The following is an 18,542-nucleotide window of genomic DNA, read 5'->3' as shown; positions in this document are numbered from 1 at the left end:
CACATGTGTTAATTCATAGTTTTGATGCCTTCAGTGTGAATGTACAATTTTCAAAGTCATGAAAATACAGAAAAATCTTTAAATGAGCAGGTGTGTCCAAACTTTTGGTCTGTACTGTATATACTACTATATAGGTACTATTAATAACACATTGTAGAGTAACCACTACAGATATTAGTACAATCTAGATAAAGTATTGAGGTTGTTTCCATCCGGTCTGTCCCGTAGAAGTTTTCTGCACCCAAGCTTAGGTCCCGCATTACTGTGCTACTCCGCTTTTGCTTGTTTGTGCTGTTAGTATTGCGGTATAGTATTGCCTTATTCCTCACAGCTTCTGGTTTTGTGCAGGTGATTTCCTGTCCCCAAACCTTCCCAGTATTTGTGCCATCACGGTGGATGAGATCTTATGAACTGTTTCCAATGCAGAAAATCCGCTGCTTAAATTTACGGCCGCTGCGGGTTTTAAATCTGTCAATGTACGTCACCTGCCGAATTTCATCATGGATTTTGCAGCTGGTGAAAGCTGTATTATATATCTGCACAACAGTTTATTTGCTGGGCACTCACTTTAAGCTCCCCCACAGACACAGTTGTTCACGGGTGAACAACCTTATCAGGTCCAAGGGCCACGTGTCATATTGAATTATGCCCAAGGACCACAATAGAGCTTAAAGGGATAATACCAACAAAACAGTTGTGTATGTGAAATAGATGCCCGATTAATAGGGCAATGAAAGTTGATATTGCACCTGTAAGAATAGGGGGTCACCTCCTCAATCCAGTTAGGACTACAGAGACTAAATGCAAAGCATTGATGACCACCCATAACCTATACAGAGGAACTTTTTTTTGTTTGCACTGCCAAACAAGCATCAAGGGACCCCATTCTCCTAATATGTACAGAGTCCACCCAGAGTACAATTAGCACTTCCCCCATCTCTTCTCCAGAGCTGTATCGCACAGAGTGGTACTTCGGGCCACATTGTGTTACATTAAAAGGAATCTGTCAGCATGTTTTGCTGTGTAATCTGAGAGCAGCACAATATAAGGCAAGAGACCCTGATTCCAGCAATGTGTCACTTACTGGGCTGCTTGGTGCAGTTTTGATAGAATCCCTGTTTTCTTCTGTAGATGTAGCAGAGGTCACATTGCTAACCTGTATATAAACCTGCCCACACCTCTGATTGGCAGTTTGTTGGCAATGTACAGAGGAAGCTGCCAATCAGTGGTGGGGGTGGGGTTACGCAGATTAGCCTGATGTAACGGGTCTGGGAGGCGGAACCTCTGAGCTACTATACAAGGGGGCGGTCCTTCTAAGGGAGCGGGTGGCGACCAGGGAAGACGGGCAGGCAGTCACAGCAGGTGACCGGGACAGTCTCTGAGTGAACGGGCTGGAGGTCACGGCAAGTGACCGGGGCAGTCTCTGGATGAACGGGCTGGAGGTCACGGCAAGTGACCGGGGCAGTCTCTGGATGAACGGGCAGGAGGTCACGGCAAGTGACCGGGGCAGTCTCTGGATGAACGGGCAGGAGGTCACGGCAAGTGACCGGGGCAGACTCTGGATGAACGGGCAGGAGGTCACGGCAAGTGACCGGGGCAGTCTCTGGGTAAAGGGTTGGTACGACCTGTGGCGGCTGATGGTAGACGTGAGCTCCCAGGTGAGCAGGCGAGAGTCTCTGGATAAACGGGTGGTCACAGCATGTGACGGCGGAGCCTCCAGGAAGACCAACAGACAGGCGGCAGATGAGCGCTCCCAGGTGAGCGGGCAGAAGTCACTGGACAGGCGGGTGGTCACAGCACGTGACGGCAGAGCCTCCAGGTAGGCTAGCAGACAGGCAGCAGATGAGCGCTCCCAGGTGAGCGGGCAGGAGTCACTGGACAGGCAGGTGGTCACTGCACGTGACGGCGGAGCCTCCAGGTAGGCTAGCAGGCAGGTAGCAGATGTGCGCTCCCATGTGAGCGGGCAAGCTGGTCCATAGACAGACTGACAGGAGTTGGAAGGCAGACCGTCGGACCTCAGGCAAGCAGGCAGGTAGCTGATGTGCGCTCCCAGGTGAGCGGGCAAGCTGGTCCTTAGACAGACTGACAGGAGTTGGAAGGCAGACCGTCGGACCTCAGGCTAGCAGGCAGGTAGCAGAATATCAGGCAGGAATAAGACAGCAAGCTGGCAGGAATCTGGCAGGTAACTGGCAACGGGACCTGAGGGCTGAAGCAGAGTAGTGAACAGTGCAACAACATTGCTCGGGCACCTCCATTTTGGAGGAGGTGCCTTATATATGGTGAAGGCCTCCGGCCATTGGCCGGGGACTCCTTAAGACGGCGCGCGCGGCCCCTTTAAGAGGGAGGGAGAGCGCGCGCGCCCTAAGCACAGTGGCCGGGAAGGAGCGCGCGCTGCCAGCAGAGCGGGAGGAGGACGCCGGGCACGGAGCAGAGAGGTGAGGGGAACAGCGTCCCTGCCTAGCAGAGGGCAGGGACGCCGGCGCTACAGTACCCCCCCTTTAGGCCCCCCCTTTTTTAGGCCAGACAGAAATTTAGCAAGGATAAGAGGGGCATGGATGTTCTCCCGGGGCTCCCACGTTCTCTCCTCAGGACCAAACCCCTTCCAGTCTACTAGAAAAAAGGTCTTTCCTCTTACCCTTTTGGTGGCAAGAATGTTCTCTACCTCAAACTCGTCCTCAGCAGAAACCGGAGCAGGAGGCGTACCTGTAGACTTGGAAAAAGAGTTAAGTACCACAGGTTTGAGGAGAGATACATGGAAGGAGTTAGGGATCCGTAAGTTGGCCGGGAGTTTCAATTTATAGGCCACCGGGTTGATCTGACTGATGACCTCCAGAGGACCGATGAACCGAGGCCCTAACTTGTAAGATGGTATCTTGAGTCGGACATATTTAGATGAGAGCCAGACTTTATCTCCAGGATGAAATTGTGGAGGATCCAGGCGTTTTTTGTCAGCGTGTCTTTTCATCCGTTCGGACGACTGAAGGAGTGCGGATCGGGTACTCTCCCAAATGGAGGAAAATTTGCTAACGAGAGATTCCGCAGCCGGATTGTCCACAGAGGTGGAGACAGGAAAAGGAATCCGAGGATGCTGACCGAAGACTACAAAAAACGGGGATTTGGAGGAGGATTCGCTCTCGTGATTGTGATAAGAGAACTCGGCCCATGGTAGGAGATCCACCCAGTCTGAATGATGGGCATTAACGAAGTGCCGGAGGTAACTGGTCAGGTTCTGATTGATCCGCTCCACTTGACCATTGGACTGTGGGTGGTAAGCGGAAGAGAAGTCCAGGGTGACGTCTAGCAGTTTACAAGTGGCTCTCCAGAAGCGTGAGGTGAACTGTACCCCACGATCCGACACGATGTGGAGGGGCAGGCCATGAAGACGAAAGATGTGACGAATAAAGTCTTTAGCTAGCTCGGGTGCAGACGGGAGGCCTGGCAGGGGAACAAAATGAGCCATCTTGGAGAAGCTGTCAGCGACCACCCAAATGACCGTACAACCGGCAGAGACTGGGAGGTCAGTTATAAAGTCCATTGCTATATGCTGCCAGGGGGCAGCAGGTACAGAAAGCGGAAGGAGGCGACCGGCTGGCAGATGTCTCGGAACCTTGTTGCGGGCGCAGGACACACAGGCAGAAACAAAGTCTATTACGTCCTTGTGCAGGGTAGGCCACCAGTAGTGCCGGGTAATAAGCTGGAGGGTCTTTTTCTGACCGGCGTGGCCAGCCAGTTTAGACGAGTGACCCCAGTGAAGGATCTTCTCCCGATCAGGTACTGATACGAACGTCTTTCCGGGAGGGAGACGATTTAGACTCACGGGAGCCACCTGCATTACTCTGGCGGGATCGATGATGTGTTTCGGATCTTCCTCGAGATCAGACACCAGAAAGGATCGAGACAAGGCGTCCGCCTTGACGTTTTTGTCAGCCGGGCGAAAATGAAGAACAAAATCAAAGCGAGCAAAAAACAAGGACCACCGGGCTTGGCGCGGGTTAAGTCTCTGGGCATGCTGGAGGTAAGCCAAGTTCTTGTGGTCAGTGTAAATTATTACCGGGTGAAGAGCCCCCTCGAGCAGGTAACGCCACTCCTCCAATGCCAGTTTGATGGCCAATAACTCTCGGTCTCCTATGGAATAATTGCGCTCTGAGGAGGAGAAGAGTTTAGAGAAGAAGCCGCAAGTTACCATCCTCCCGGAAGATGATTTTTGAGTAAGTACCGCTCCGGCTCCAGAGGAGGAGGCGTCAACTTCCAGGAAGAACTGCTTGTTGCCGTCCGGGCGATGCAGCACCGGGGCGGAAGAGAAGGCCTGTTTTAAGGAAAGAAAGGCCTCCTCTGCTTCGGGCGGCCACTCTTTGGGATTAGTACCCTTACGGGTGAGCGCGGAAATTGGGGCAGTCCGGGAAGAGAAGTGCGGTATGAAGAGGCGGTAGTAGTTGGCGAAGCCCAGGAACCGCTGAATGGCCTTCAACCCCTCCGGTCGAGGCCATTTCTCGATGGCAGACAATTTCTCTGGATCCATTCGTAGGCCGGTCTGAGAAATAATGTAGCCCAAAAACGGAAGCGAGGTCTGCTCAAAGAGGCACTTCTCGTATTTAGCGAAGAGGTGATTCTGCCTGAGCCTGAGCAGGACCTGACGAACGTCCCTCCGGTGAGTCTGGAGATCCGGAGAGAAGACCAAGATGTCGTCCAGGTACACCACTATGCAGGAGTAGAGAAGGTCCCGGAAGATGTCATTGACCAACTCTTGAAAGACGGCAGGAGCGTTACAGAGACCAAAGGGCATTACCAGATATTCATAGTGGCCGTCCCGGGTGTTGAATGCCGTCTTCCATTCATCCCCCTGACGGATACGAACCAGGTTGTACGCCCCACGGAGGTCCAGTTTGGTGAAGATTCTAGCCCCCCTCAGACGATCAAATAACTCCGGAATGAGCGGAAGGGGGTACTTATTCTTCACCGTGATCTGGTTAAGGCCTCTATAGTCTATACAGGGACGGAGAGAGCCGTCCTTCTTTTTGACGAAAAAGAAGCCTGCTCCCGCCGGGGAGGTAGATTTCCGGATGAATCCCCTGGCCAGATTCTCCTCAATATATTCGGACATCGACCGGGTCTCAGCAGCGGATAATGGATAAATACGCCCACGGGGAGGAGTAGTACCGGGTAACAGGTCGATAGGGCAGTCGTATGGTCTATGAGGGGGTAGTGTCTCTGCCTCCTTTTTATTAAAGACATCAGCATAAGACCAATAAGGAATCGGAAGTCCAGGTAGATTAGCTGGGGTAGGAGAAGGACGGACGGGATGGACGGGAACCAGACAGGTCTTATGGCAGTCCTGTCCCCAGCGAAGGACTTCTCCGGTCTGCCAGTCAAGCACGGGTGCATGTCTCTGGAGCCAAGGTAGACCTAGCAAGAGGGCGTGAGAGAGTCCAGGCAGAACATGAAAGGAGATACTCTCAGAATGCAGCATTCCCACCTGCAGAGTAATGGATTCGGTGATGAGTTGGATGGGGCGTGGTAAGAGACCCCCATCCACGGCAGCAACAGACAAGGGTACAGCCAGAGGTTTGGTGGGGATGCGGTATTTCTCTACCAGGGACTGTGAAATAAGATTCCCGGCTGCTCCAGAGTCAAGTTGGGCTAGTTCGAAATAACGGTTCTCCCCGCAGACGATTGAGACTGACAACAGCAGAGATGGAGAGGATTTATTCTTGTCTAGGTCGACCTCTCTGAGCGAACCTAGACACAGGCGTTTCCCGACCTCTCCGGGCAGGCACGGATCCGGTGCTCCTTACTGTAACAGTAGAAGCAGCTCCCCTCGGCACGGCGTAAGTCCTGACAGGTTTTGACCATCTTGGTCTGGTCGACCTGCGTAGGCTCAGGAGAGTGTACCTGGGGAGAGACGGAGGGAGTGACGGGTTTCTGAAAAGTAGGAGCTAGACGTGGAAACCTCCTCTCACGGGTGACCTCTTTGGCACGCTCCTGGAACCGTAGGTCAATCCGGGTGGCAAGAGTTATTAGGTCATCGAGAGTGGTAGGAATGTCCCGACCGGCAAGTTCATCTTTAATACGGCCGGACAGACCCTCCCAGAAGACGGATACCAGAGCGTCGTTATCCCAGGCCAGCTCCGAGGCAAGGGTACGGAACCGTATGGCATATTGGCCCACGGTGAGACTTCCCTGACGGGGGCGTAGCAATGATGATGCGGATGAGGTCTTCCGTCCGGGTTCGTCGAAGACTTTCCGGAAAGCCGTGAGAAAGGCAGGCAAGTCGGACACCAGGGGGTCTCCTCTCTCCCATAGAGGATTTAGCCAGGCCAGGGCCTCCCCGGTGAGATGGGACATGATGAAGGCAATTTTGGCCCGGTCGGAGTTAAACTGGTGGGACAGGAGTTCAAAGTGCAGGGTGCACTGATTTATGAAGCCCCGAGCCTGGGCGGAGTTGCCTCCGAAGCGAGGAGGTGCAGAAAGCCGGGGTCCGGGGTAGGATACCATGGTATTAGTGGGCAGCGGAGCTGCCGGATTGCGAGTCATGGCACTGGCGGAGGTTGCTGGCGGAGCAGTCAGAGTGTCCAGGCGAGAATTGACATTCCGCAGGTGACCCAGGATGGACTCCTGTTGGGACCTCTGACGGGACAGTTCATGACACAGGTCCGAGAGCGAGAGAGCTTGGGTGCCACCGGGTTCCATGGCCCGAGCAAACTGTAACTGGTCTGGGAGGCGGAACCTCTGAGCTACTATACAAGGGGGCGGTCCTTGTAAGGGAGCGGGTGGCGACCAGGGAAGACGGGCAGGCAGTCACAGCAGGTGACCGGGACAGTCTCTGGATGAACGGGCTGGAGGTCACGGCAAGTGACCGGGGCAGTCTCTGGATGAACGGGCAGGAGGTCACGGCAAGTGACCGGGGCAGTCTCTGGATGAACGGGCAGGAGGTCACGGCAAGTGACCGGGGCAGTCTCTGGATGAACGGGCAGGAGGTCACGGCAAGTGACCGGGGCAGACTCTGGATGAACGGGCAGGAGGTCACGGCAAGTGACCGGGGCAGTCTCTGGGTAAAGGGTTGGTACGACCTGTGGCGGCTGATGGTAGACGTGAGCTCCCAGGTGAGCAGGCGAGAGTCTCTGGATAAACGGGTGGTCACAGCATGTGACGGCGGAGCCTCCAGGAAGACCAACAGACAGGCGGCAGATGAGCGTTCCCAGGTGAGCGGGCAGAAGTCACTGGACAGGCGGGTGGTCACAGCACGTGACGGCAGAGCCTCCAGGTAGGCTAGCAGACAGGCAGCAGATGAGCGCTCCCAGGTGAGCGGGCAGGAGTCACTGGACAGGCAGGTGGTCACTGCACATGACGGCGGAGCCTCCAGGTAGGCTAGCAGGCAGGTAGCAGATGTGCGCTCCTAGGTGAGCGGGCAAGCTGGTCCATAGACAGACTGACAGGAGTTGGAAGGCAGACCGTCGGACCTCAGGCAAGCAGGCAGGTAGCTGATGTGCGCTCCCAGGTGAGCGGGCAAGCTGGTCCTTAGACAGACTGACAGGAGTTGTAAGGCAGACCGTCGGACCTCAGGCTAGCAGGCAGGTAGCAGAATATCAGGCAGGAATAAGACAGCAAGCTGGCAGGAATCTGGCAGGTAACTGGCAACGGGACCTGAGGGCTGAAGCAGAGTAGTGAACAGTGCAACAACATTGCTCGGGCACCTCCATTTTGGAGGAGGTGCCTTATATATGGTGAAGTCCTCCGGCCATTGGCCGGGGACTCCTTAGGACGGCGCGCGCGGCCCCTTTAAGAGGGAGGGAGAGCGCGCGCGCCCTAAGCACAGTGGCCGGGAAGGAGCGCGCGCTGCCAGCAGAGCGGGAAGAGGACGCCGGGCACGGAGCAGAGAGGTGAGGGGAACAGCGTCCCTGCCTAGCAGAGGGCAGGGACGCCGGCGCTACACCTGACTGGTCTGTACATGAGACCTGGTCCTGCAGTGATAATTTCCTGGTAATAAAATACTGAGTGTCTTGAAACTACAACATACCAGGGGCGGACATATCATTGATGCAACCTGTGCGGCCACATAGGGGCCCAAGAAGTAAGGGTCCCATTTATACCTCCAAAGCAGGTGCAATTTAGCATTTTTAGGCGTTCTTGGGCTGCAAAGGGCCCATATGCACAGGGGCCCTTTTCTGTCTTTGTCCACCAGTGCAACAGACAGTCAAATAAGTGACACATCCCTGGAATCGGGGCTCATAAGCCTTATATATGCTGCTCTCAGATTGAATAGCAAAAATCTGCAGCCAGATTCCCTTTAAAAACTAACCAGAACTTATCTAATGTTTACAGTGGCCTCCCAAATCTCCCACCAACAGTGACAGATCTGACAGTTTTATATTAAGAGCCAGATCTTTTTCTTTTCCTTGGACATAAGTCATTGTCAGAGGTGTCTGACAGCTTCTTATTCCATTCTCCAGAACACTCGGCGGAGCGTTCCTGTGTATGGCGGAGTCGGGTGAGATTGCGGTCAGCCAACACAGCATTCAGCCGGCAGCGATCTAAGATTTAAGGGCACCTTAATGATCTCCACCTTTATGGCTGAGACCAGAATAAGTGCGTCCTGCTCCGACCTCTGGTACTACAGAATTAGTCAGTGACCAAACTTGTTCTATAACCACCATATACATGTAGCGAAGTTACAGAAACAACGTAGCATGGCGGGCTACAATGTTTCCATCGCGTTATTTCTGTCTGAGCTATGACACGTTGGGATAGGAATAACCACTTAAGCCCCTGCATGAGCTGATATTCTGTATTATTTCCCTTCCATTCAGTAGTAAGCAAGTAGATTGTTTGCACTAAGATTGTGATGTATTTACTTTAGGAATAACATGATTATAATCTCCTGGACATAGTCCTGTGTACAGGAATAAAACGGAACATGATACAAGAATCTGCCCACAGTTCCCATATATAGTTATTATGAATGGGAGTATTACAGGCACCAGCAGACCCTTCCAGTTATCTCTTCTTCACTAGGTGCGGGATCATATAAGGTTTAGCTTCTTCCCACAGCTGCTCACTTCTCGTCCACCCATAGCAGTAACAAGCATACAATGGGTACGGAAAGTATTCAGACCCCTTTACATTTTTCACTCTTTGTTTCATTGCAGCCATTTGATAAATTCTAAAAAGTTTATTTTTTTCTCATTAAAGTACACTCTGCACCCCATCTTGACTGAAAAAAACAGAAATGTCGAATTTTTTGCAAATTTATTAATAAAGAAAAACTGAAATATCACAGTCATAAGTGTTCAGACCCTTTGCTCAGACACTCATATTTGTCACATGCTGTCCATTTCCTTGTGATCCTCCTTGAGATGGTTCTACTCCTTCATTGGAGTCCAGCTGTGTTTAATTAAACTGATAGGACTTGATTTGGAAAGGCACACACCTGTCTATATAAGACCTCACAGTTCACAGAGCATGTTAGACCAAATGAGAATCATGAGCTCAAAGGAACTGCCCAAGAAGCTCAGAGACAGAATTGTGGCAAGGCACAGATCTGGCCAAGGTTACTATAGAATTTCTGCATTACTCAAGGTTCCTAAGAGCACAGTGGCCTCCATAATCCTTTAATGGAAGAAGTTTTGGGACCACCAGAAGTCTTCCTAGACCTGGCCGTCCAGCCAAACTGAGCAATCGTGGGAGAAGAGCCTTGGTGAGAGAGGTAAAGAACAACCCCAAGATCACTGTGGCTGAGCTCCAGAGATGCTGTAGGGAGATGGGAGAAAGTTCTACAAATTCAACTATCACTGCAGCCCTCCACCAGTCGGGCCTTTATGGCAGAGTGGCCCGACTGAAGATTCTCCTCAATGTAAGACATATGAAAGCCGGCATAGAGTTTGCTCAGAAACACATGAAGGACTCTCAGACTATGAGCAATACGATTCTCTGGTCTGATGAGATGAAGATAGAACTTTTTGGTGATAATTCTAAGCGGTATGTGTGGAGAAAACCAGGCACTGCTCATCACCTGCCCAATACAATCCCAACAGTGAAACATGGTGGTGGCAGCATCATGCTATGGGGGTGTTTTTCAGCTGCAGGGAGAGGACAACTGGTTGCAATTGAAGGAAACATGAATGTGGCCAAGTACAGAGATATCCTGGATGAAAACCTCTTCCAGAGTGCTTTGGACCTCAGACTTGGCCGAAGGTTCACCTTCCAACAAGACAATGACCCTAAGCACACAGCTAAAATAACAAAGGAGTGGCTTCAGAACAACTCTGTGACCATTCTTGACTAGCCCAGCCAGAGCCCTGACTTAAACCCAATTGAGCATCTCTGGAGAGATCTGAAAATGGCTGTCCACCAACGTTCACCATCCAACCTGACGGAACTGGAGAGGATCTGCAAGGAAGAATGGCAGAGGATCCCCAAATGTAGGTGTAAAAAACTTGTTGCCTCATTCCCAAGAAGACTCATGTCTGTACTAGCTCAAAATGGTGCTTCTACTCAATACTAAGCAAAGGGTCTGAATACTTATGACCATGTGATATTTCAGATTTTCTTTTTTAATAAATTTGCAAAAATTTTCTAAATTTCTGGTTTTTTTTCTGTCAAGATGGGGTGCAGAGTGTACTTTAATGAGAAAAAAAATTAACTTTTAGAATTTACCAAATGGCTGCAATGAAACAAAGAGTGAAAAATGTAAAGGGGTCTGAATACTTTCCATACCCACTGTATATTACCAGGTTTAAAGGGAACCTGTCATGTTGTGCCTGCAGTCTGATCTGTGGACAGCACGTATAGAGGAGGACATGAGCAGAATTATACACTGCTCAAAAAAATAAAGGGAACACTTAAACAACACAATGTACCACATGTAAAGCGCCATGGAATAAATGGTGCTATAATAATAATAACTCCAAGTCAATAACACTTCTGTGAAATCTACCTGTCTAGTTATGAAGCAACACTGATTGTGAATCAATTTTTCCTGCTGTTGTGCAATGGAACAGACAACTGGTAGAAATGATAGGCAATTAGCAAGATACCCCCTATAAAGGAGCGGTTCTGCAGGTGCTGACCACAGACCATTTCTCTGTTCTCATCCTGTTTGCCTATTGTTTTGGTCACTTTTTCATTTTTCCATTGCTCTCACCCCTAGAGGTACAGTAGCATGAGCCGGTGTCTACAGTACAACCCACAGAAGTTTCTCAGGTACTGCAGTTCATCCAGGATGGCACATCAGTGCGAGCTGTGGCAAGAAGGGTAGCTGTGTCTGTCTGCACAGTTTCTAGAGCATGGAGCAGATACCAGGAGATGTGGAGAGAATCCATAGGAGGGCAACAACCCAGCAGCAGGACCGTTACCTCCTCCTTTGTGTAAGGAGGAGCACTGGCCAGAGCCCTGCAAAATGACCTCCAGCAGGCCACAAATGTGCATGTGTCTGCACAAATGGTTAGAAACCGACTCCATGAGGTATGGTATGAGGGCTCAACGTCCACAGATGGGGGTTGTGCTCACACCCCAACACCGTGCAGGACGCTTGGCATTTGCCACAGAACACCAGGATTGGCAAAGTCGCCACTGGCACCCTGTGCTCTTCACAGATGAAAGCAGGTTCATACTGAGCACATGTGTCAGACGTGACAGAGTCTGGAGGCGCCATGGAGAGCGATCTGCTGCCTACAACATCCTTCAGCATGACCGGTTTGGCTGTGGGTCAGTAATGGTGTGGGGTGGCATTTCTTTGGAGGGCCGCACAGCCCTCCATGTGCTCGCCAGAGGTAGCCTGACTGCCATTAGGTACCGAGATGAGATCCTCAGACCCCTTGTGAGACCATATGCTGGTGTGGTTGGCCCTGGGTTCCTCCTAATGCAGGACAATGCCAGACCTCATGTGGCTGGAGTGTGTCAGCAGTTCCTGCTAGATGAAGGCATTGAAGCTATGGACTGGCCCGCCCGTTCCCCAGACCTGAATCCGATTGAGCACATCTGGGACATCATGTCTCGCTCCATCCACCAACGTCACGTTGCACCACAGACTGTCCAGGAGTTGGCGGATGCTTTAGTCCAGGTCTGGGAGGAGATCCCACAGGAGACCATCTGCAACCTCATCAGGAGCATGCCCAGGCGTTGTAGGGAGGTCATACAGGCACATGGAGGCCACACACAATACTGATCCTCATTTTGACTTGTTTTAAGGACATTACATCAAAGTTGGATCAGCCTGTAGATTGTTTTTCCACTTTAATTTTGGGGCGACTCCAAATCCAGGCCTCCATTGGTTAATAAATTTGATTTCCATTGATGATTTGTGTGTGATTTTGCTGTCAGCACATTCAACTTTGTACAGAACAAAGTATTCAATGAGAATATTTCATTCATTCAGATCTAGGATGTGTTATTTGAGTGTTTCCTTTATTTTTTTGAGCAATGTATATTTGGTTTCAGCACAACTTGTACTCTATTCATTGAAATCCCTGGTGTCTGTTTGTATATAAGTCCAGTGGGCGGTCCTACTAGTGATTGACAGCTGTCTGCATGCAAGGAAGGTCACTGTAGGTCACTTGTAGGACCTCCCACTGGACTCCTATCCAAACAAACATCAATGAATGAAATTAATGTTTTTCTAAAACATTTCACAAAAAATGAATATCAATCTGAACAGCCTCCTGTTCTATAACATCCCGGCTGCAGATTACATGCCATATTCAACATGACAGGTTTTCTTTGGGTTCACATTCAGCGACCGCACTGTGCCATGGATTCCACTACGGTGACCATCCCTAAATAATGCATGTGAATTGGGTGGGGAAAAAAAAATCCCTCCATAATACTTATTTTGGGTTGAAAAGCTGAGGATTAACCCCTGTGAATGACAATCTGTAGAGAAGCTGCAATGTTAGAAGAACGGAAGGGTGTGGGGGGAATCCTGTGAAATACAACCATTGCCTTCTGTCCTGGGGGGCACAATCTGGCATCATACCCATGAGCCCCATGTTAATCTTTGCTGAGCGTCCGCTCTCTGCTATGTATGCCAGCACTTTCACCCAATTTAGAGGTGTAAAAAAAGTGAAGTTGTATGACAGTATTTAAAGTTTACATGTAACTTAGTAATTATTTTTTTCCTTTTTTTTTTTATTTCAGCCCAAAGGAAGGAAGACGGCATGGAAAATCACTGAGAAGCAGAACACAAATTAGTCGTCTACCAGACACATTAGTATTTTAGTTTTCCGATATTTATATGAAGGATGGATGGTTTCACTGTAAGAACTGGTAGTAACTGGAGGAGAACTGCTCTAGGTTTTCTCCTCTTCTCTTTGGCCGTGCTGGTCTGCACAGATGAGGACTACTATGGTTTACTGGGCACATCCAGGGCATCCAGTACTAGAGAAATTAGACAAGCATTCAAGAAATTAGCCCTAAAACTACATCCTGATAAAAATCAGGTAAGTGCAGTCTTCGATATTGTTCAGTGTTAACCAACAAATTTCCTTTAAGAATGAGTTATCCCCTGTCCAACAGGTGTCTGACTGCTAAGACCCCCCCCCCCCCCCCAAACCTCGCACAAGAACTGGACTTCAGATCCCCATCTTGAATGCAGCATAGGTGCTCATGCTTGGTCCATTCATTGTCTATGAGACTGATTCAGAAAGTAGAGTTTACCTCCTATTTCCTGCAGTCCCATTGAATATGAATGCTGCGGGGTCCAGGCATGCTCACATACGCTCCATGCGAGAAGGAACCCCATTTTCAGAACTGCTGGATATTAGAGGTTAGACTCTTAGCGATCAACAAGTTATCCCCCATCCTATGTATAGGGGATAACTTGCAGTTTTGGAAGCACCCCTCCCCCCTCTAAGTTAAAGCAGAAGTTTATTTTAAATAAGGAATATTATATTAGGTATTTCAAAAAGGTGAGACATTGAGATGGACTGTAAAAAGTGGGGGCAAGGCTTCCTCTGCTTTTATGTCTATCGACCTGCATATGAGCTTTCAGTGTAGGGATAGACAAGCCATTGAGCAGTGACAGGAAGAATGCATGCTGGGAAAAGTTAGAAAGTTCCAGTGCCTGTAGTGCTGGCAGATTGGTGATGAATATGAAATAGCCAAAATATTTAAAAGCCCAATGACCTGACATATGTAGACAATTACTTGGTTAATTTAAGAGTTGGGTTTATGTGACTGCCCTGAATGGAGGTGATCTTTTCATGTATCAGCAATATAGCAATGATTTTATTTATTAAAAAATTATCCTTAGGCCAGCTTCACGCATTTTACAGACCATGTATGGATTACAATATCCAAATCAACCATGGGTCTCCCGACGTAACGGCCTCATAGGCACATATTAGAATAAATTCTCCTATTCAGATTACAGTTTTACTACAAGACAAGTTGACCATCTTAGGTGAATGGGGTCCTCTGACTATTATCTATCTTGTAAGGACCTAAAAAACGCATATCTTTAGACTCTCTTATCGCCCCACCTCACTTATCTAACTATCCCTATTTGGCCCATACAATACTTTCTTCAAAATCATGACCCCCCCCATAGCATCTGTTCACACACCATCCATGCACTTAATAGCCTCTGTGTCTGTACTGTACACTCAGTGTCGGACTGGGGTGTCTGGGGACCACAGGAGGAATTGGTCCTCAGGGCCCACCCTACAGCTATATGTAAATACCTGTTAGCCGTTATCCTTGTTATAGTGGAGCGTCGACTGTAAATCACAGGCGGCTCCTGCACATATACTGTGCACCACTATAACCGGAACGTACAATTATGGTAGTTTGCGTTAAAGAGGTTCTTTGGTTAAAACACGTTATCACCGATCCATGGGCTCAACAGGATCGGTGATCACTTATTAATTGTTTGAGTCCGAACATAGGTGCATTTTCCAGTCGGAAGAATGGGGAAGTTTTATCCCTGACAGGACACTTATCCCCATTTTAAAATGCAGCAGCAGGTGGGACGTCTGACCGCAGCTCCATTCATTCTCTTTGGGGTTTCCAGAAAAAAACAAGAACAGCCATGGATCATCATTGCCATATCTCCCCCCACCTCCTCCACCATCATCATTGCCATATCTCCCCCCCACCTCCTCCACCATCATCATTGCCATATCTCCCCCCACCTCCTCCACCATCATCATTGCCATATCTCCCCCCACCTCCTCCACCATCATCATTGCCATATCCCCCCCCACCTCCTCCACCATCATCATTGCCATATCTCCCCCCACCTCTTCCACCATCATCATTGCCATATCCCCCCCCACCTCCTCCTCCACCATCATCATTGCCATATCCCCCCCACCTCCTCCACCATCATCATTGCCATCTCTCCCCCCACCTCCTCCATCATTATCATTGCCATCTCTCCCCCCACCTCCTCCACCATCATCATTGCCATATCTTCCCCCACCTCCTCCATCATCATCATTGCCATATCTCCCCCCACCTCCTCCATCATCATCATTGCCATATCTGCCCCCACCTCCTCCATCATCATCATCATTGCCATATCTTCCCCCACCTCCTCCATCATCATCATCATTGCCATATCTCCCCCCACCTCCTCCACCATCATCATTGCCATACCCCCCCACCTCCTCCACCATCATCATTGCCATATCTCCCCCCACCTCCTCCATCATTATCATTGCCATATCTTCCCCCACCTCCTCCATCATCATCATTGCCATATCTTCCCCCACCTCCTCCATCATCATCATTGCCACATCTCCCCCACCTCCTCCATCATTATCATTGCCATATCTCCCCCCACCTCCTCCACCATCATCATTGCCATATCCCCCCCCCACCTCCTCCATCATCATCATTGCCATATCTCCCCCCACCTCCTCCATCATCATCATTGCCATATCTTCCCCCACCTCCTCCATCATCATCATCATTGCCATATCTCCCCCCACCTCCTCCACCATCATCATTGCCATACCCTCCCACCTCCTCCACCATCATCATTGCCATATCTTCCCCCACCTCCTCCATCATCATCATCATTGCCATATCTTCCCCCACCTCCTCCATCATCATCATTGCCATATCTTCCCCCACCTCCTCCATCATCATCATCATTGCCACATCTCCCCCACCTCCTCCATCATTATCATTGCCATATCTTCCCCCACCTCCTCCATCATCATCATTGCCATATCTTCCCCCACCTCCTCCATCATCATCATCATTGCCACATCTTCCCCCACCTCCTCCATCATCATCATCATTGCCACATCTCCCCCACCTCCATCATTATCATTGCCATATCTTCCCCCACCTCCTCCATCATCATCATTGCCATATCTTCCCCCACCTCCTCCATCATCATCATCATTGCCACATCTCCCCCACCTCCTCCATCATTATCATTGCCATATCTCCCCCCACCTCCTCCACCATCATCATTGCCATATCCCCCCCCACCTCCTCCACCATCATCATTGCCATATCCCCCCCCACCTCCTCCATCATCATCATTGCCATATCTCCCCCCACCTCCTCCATCATCATCATTGCCATATCCCCCCCACCTCCTCCATCATCATCATTGCCATATCTCCCCCCACCTCCTCCATCATTATCATTGCCATATCTCCCCCCACCTCCTCCACCATCATCATTGCCATATCTCCCCCCACCTCCTCCATCATCATAATCATCATTGCCATATCTCCCCCCACCTCCTCCATCATCATAATCATCATTGCCGTATCTCCTTCATCATTATTGCTCTCCCTCATCCCCAGTGTATTAGTTAAAAAACCACACTTACCTCTCTGCTCATTCCCCTGCAGCATCCTCGTTGTCTGCAACTTTCTCTCTGACACAGGCCTGCTCTGAATCATGACGTCATCAAGCCACGTGAGCCTGTGTCAGGGAGGAAGCACCAGGCCGGAAGCAGAGGACGGATCCCTCAGCTCCGCTGCCATTTTCCTCCTGTCAGCAGCGAAGCTGGAGAGATCGCTCCCTGCCCGCTGCACACAATGAGGGCAATCTGGCCATGGGCCCCCCGAGAAGCTGGCTACATTGTCCTCATCAGCCGCACTGCAAGGGCTTCCCTGCACCCCAGGTGCAGGTGCACCAACGGCCATGTTAACCAGCTGGCCCCCGTGCGTCCTGCTCAACCGGGACCCAGGCCCAACGGAGAATTCTCCGGTGTCCCGGCGACCCTGTGTACATATACTGGCTGGTGACTGGTTCATGCATCATTATGTGCATGCCCTATTTAGTATATTATGGCTGTATTGTACAATATAAGCACATTTTATCATTTACCTTTCGTGTCTCCCCTATTTCCTCATAGATTATAAGCTTGCGAGAATGTGAGCAGGGAACTCCCTCCTCCTGGTATCTGATTTATCTGATGGTATCTCCAGATTTGCTATGTCGCTTACCCCATGTGCAGGGCATTGCTGTGGCTTAGGTATCCATGGTTACGACCACTCATATAGTGACAGTTGCTAGTGGTCTTAACCATGGATACCTAAGCTACTGAAATGCCGTACAAGAGGTAAGCAACATAGTGAATCTGAAGAACTATACTAAATTTCTAATTGGAGGTATATGTTATTGTTGTTATTATTATTATTATTATTATTATTATTATTATTACACCTGCTACATAGATGAGAGTACCCCCTTAAGTCTTCATGACAATACAGTCGTATAAAATATTAGCACGTTATCTTTTAGCAGAACAATTTTTTTATTACAATTGATTAGAAAAAGAAAAGGAAAATGCGCCTTGTCTAATTACATTAGGGCTGCGCTCTTCTTTTCTTCAGAGGTGCTCAGCTCGCTGCTGCCGGCCGCCTCGTGCCAGTGGCGGTGCACTCCTGAAGATTGATAATTTGGTCTGGCTACGTGGTGGTGAAGCTGGCCCGATGTGTGCTCTCCTCTGCCTGTGCGCGCAGAGGAGAGCACTTATCTTACCCAGATAAGCTTCCATGCAGTTGCTACAGGGGGGGTTGATAACCCAGGCAACAAGTTGTACATTATAGATTTAAAAAACCCTTTGTCGTGAGGATGGAGATGATTTTTAACAAGTGGTAAATTACAAAGTTTCTTGTTTTTTTACAAGCACTTTTCATTTAACCATTTTAAAACTTGAGACAGTCCCCTTAATTTCATGTTGGTGTCTCACTAGCATGCAACCCCCAAATATTTGTCTTAGGCAACTGATACTAAGCCTATTTTGATGTGTTTCCTAATGTGGGAAAGAATGTTGGAATCCAGCACATATTACCATCTGAATAGGCAACTGTGCAGAATATCATTGAAGACTGCTGTAGGTGTGAATGTGGCTGTAGTTACACTGTGTACAATAGAGCTCACCCTCTAGTATAGGGAAGAGGAGATGTGGATGAGCTCCTTGTCCCTCAGGCAAACAGCTTCTGAACACAGAAAATGTCCCTTTTTAGTTATTTTTCCATGGTAATCTAATTCCAGATTGTGCACTCTCTTCTCTTACATACAGACTTCTGATGATGTCACTTTGCTGGCTCTCTCATCTAAGTTACACCCCTCTGCAA

At 49.5% G+C, this 18,542-nt stretch overlaps 1 protein-coding gene across 1 annotated transcript in view; it reads left to right on the top strand.

Moving 5' to 3' along the window:
* DNAJC10 (DnaJ heat shock protein family (Hsp40) member C10) overlaps positions 1-18,542 on the top strand; it is a 72,500-nt gene that overhangs the window by 4,130 nt on the left and 49,828 nt on the right. Inside the window, exon 2 of the mRNA XM_073646787.1 lies at positions 13,129-13,430. Within this exon, the coding sequence (XP_073502888.1) occupies positions 13,233-13,430 (198 nt within the window). The 5' untranslated portion in view covers positions 13,129-13,232. The remainder of the gene's footprint in view (positions 1-13,128; positions 13,431-18,542) is intronic.

This window comes from Phyllobates terribilis, unplaced genomic scaffold, assembly GCF_046119375.1.
Source record: "Phyllobates terribilis strain yellow unplaced genomic scaffold, ASM4611937v1 Scaffold_9__5_contigs__length_417890890, whole genome shotgun sequence".
Taxonomy (NCBI): domain Eukaryota; kingdom Metazoa; phylum Chordata; class Amphibia; order Anura; family Dendrobatidae; genus Phyllobates; species Phyllobates terribilis.
The sequence above is the reverse complement of the archived record's forward strand: the minus strand, read 5'-3'. Positions and strand labels throughout refer to the sequence as shown.